The sequence below is a fragment of the Myotis davidii genome, unplaced genomic scaffold (assembly GCF_000327345.1).
Source record: "Myotis davidii unplaced genomic scaffold, ASM32734v1 scaffold663, whole genome shotgun sequence".
NCBI classification, from domain to species: Eukaryota; Metazoa; Chordata; class Mammalia; order Chiroptera; family Vespertilionidae; genus Myotis; species Myotis davidii.
This window is the reverse complement of record NW_006295816.1, coordinates 875841-876805: the sequence shown is the minus strand read 5'-3', so window position 1 is coordinate 876805 and position 965 is coordinate 875841. Positions and strand designations below refer to the sequence as shown.

Genomic DNA, 965 nt, shown 5'->3' with positions numbered 1-965 from the left:
GGTGGGGGGCGGGGGGGGCTTGTGCTCCAGCAGCTGCTGTCCCCACCATCTCCCGCAGGTACTATGCTGACATCCGACAGACCGTCCCCGCCAGCGACCAGGAGATGAACTCCCTGCTGGCCGAGCTGTCCCGGGTGGGCCCTCCCCCCTTCACGCCCCCTTTGCGGGGACCTGAGCACTTTAAAGACCAGGGCTCCAGGGCGTGTCCCGCAGCGGCCGCGGCCCCTGCTGGGGGTTCAGCCGAGGTCAGCAGGCGGCCTGCTTCCCCGGGTGGTATAGACGCGCCCCCCTCCTCCTGAAGGAGCCCCGAACATCAGCCCAGGAATTCACACACAAGGTTTCTGAACCGATGACCATCGCAGCCACAATGACCGCAGCTCTGGTTTTAGGGTGTTTCGGAGTGAGGTGTTGTGATTACCTTCATTGGGCCCCTGTAAGAGCTCCCCAAGTAGGGGACCCGGGGAGGGGCCCGGTGACCTCAGGAAAGGGGTGAAGTCAGAGCAGCATCTCGCCCGCTTGGCTCCACGGCCACCTGGGATGACCAGAGACCGGGCACACTTCGGGGTATCCTTTAGGGCGAATGAGGTGGGGACTGGGGCCCTGATGGCGAGAGGCAGGGCCCTGCTAAAACTGCAGGCTGCGCCCCCCCTGCACCTCCAGGCCCCGCCCCGCCCCTTCCTTGGGTTCTGAGCCTCCTCTGGTTGGGGGGGCTCATCTCTGGCTTGTCTTCTCTAGAACTACTCTGGAGACCTTGGGGCACGCGTGGCCTTGCACGAGCTCTACAAGTATATCAACAAATACTATGACCAGGTGGGTGCACATGAGCCTGGGGGGGGGGGTCCTGGGATGCGCTCCCTGGTCCTGGCTGTGTTCTTACATGTCCCCACCCCACACCCGGCCCCTCAGTGGGGCTCCCAGATATGGGGGTGGGGGGCTGGGGTTCTCCCAGGACCTGGATGGAGTAC

General features: G+C 64.5%; 1 protein-coding gene across 1 annotated transcript in view; it reads left to right on the top strand.

Annotated features, from left to right (window-relative positions):
- PLXNB1 (plexin B1) overlaps positions 1-965 on the top strand; it is a gene marked incomplete at its 5' end in the record, with an annotated part of 20007 nt that overhangs the window by 18408 nt on the left and 634 nt on the right. Inside the window, 2 exons of the mRNA XM_015568265.1 lie at positions 9-134; positions 736-810. Coding sequence (XP_015423751.1) covers positions 9-134; positions 736-810 — 201 coding nt within the window. The remainder of the gene's footprint in view (positions 1-8; positions 135-735; positions 811-965) is intronic.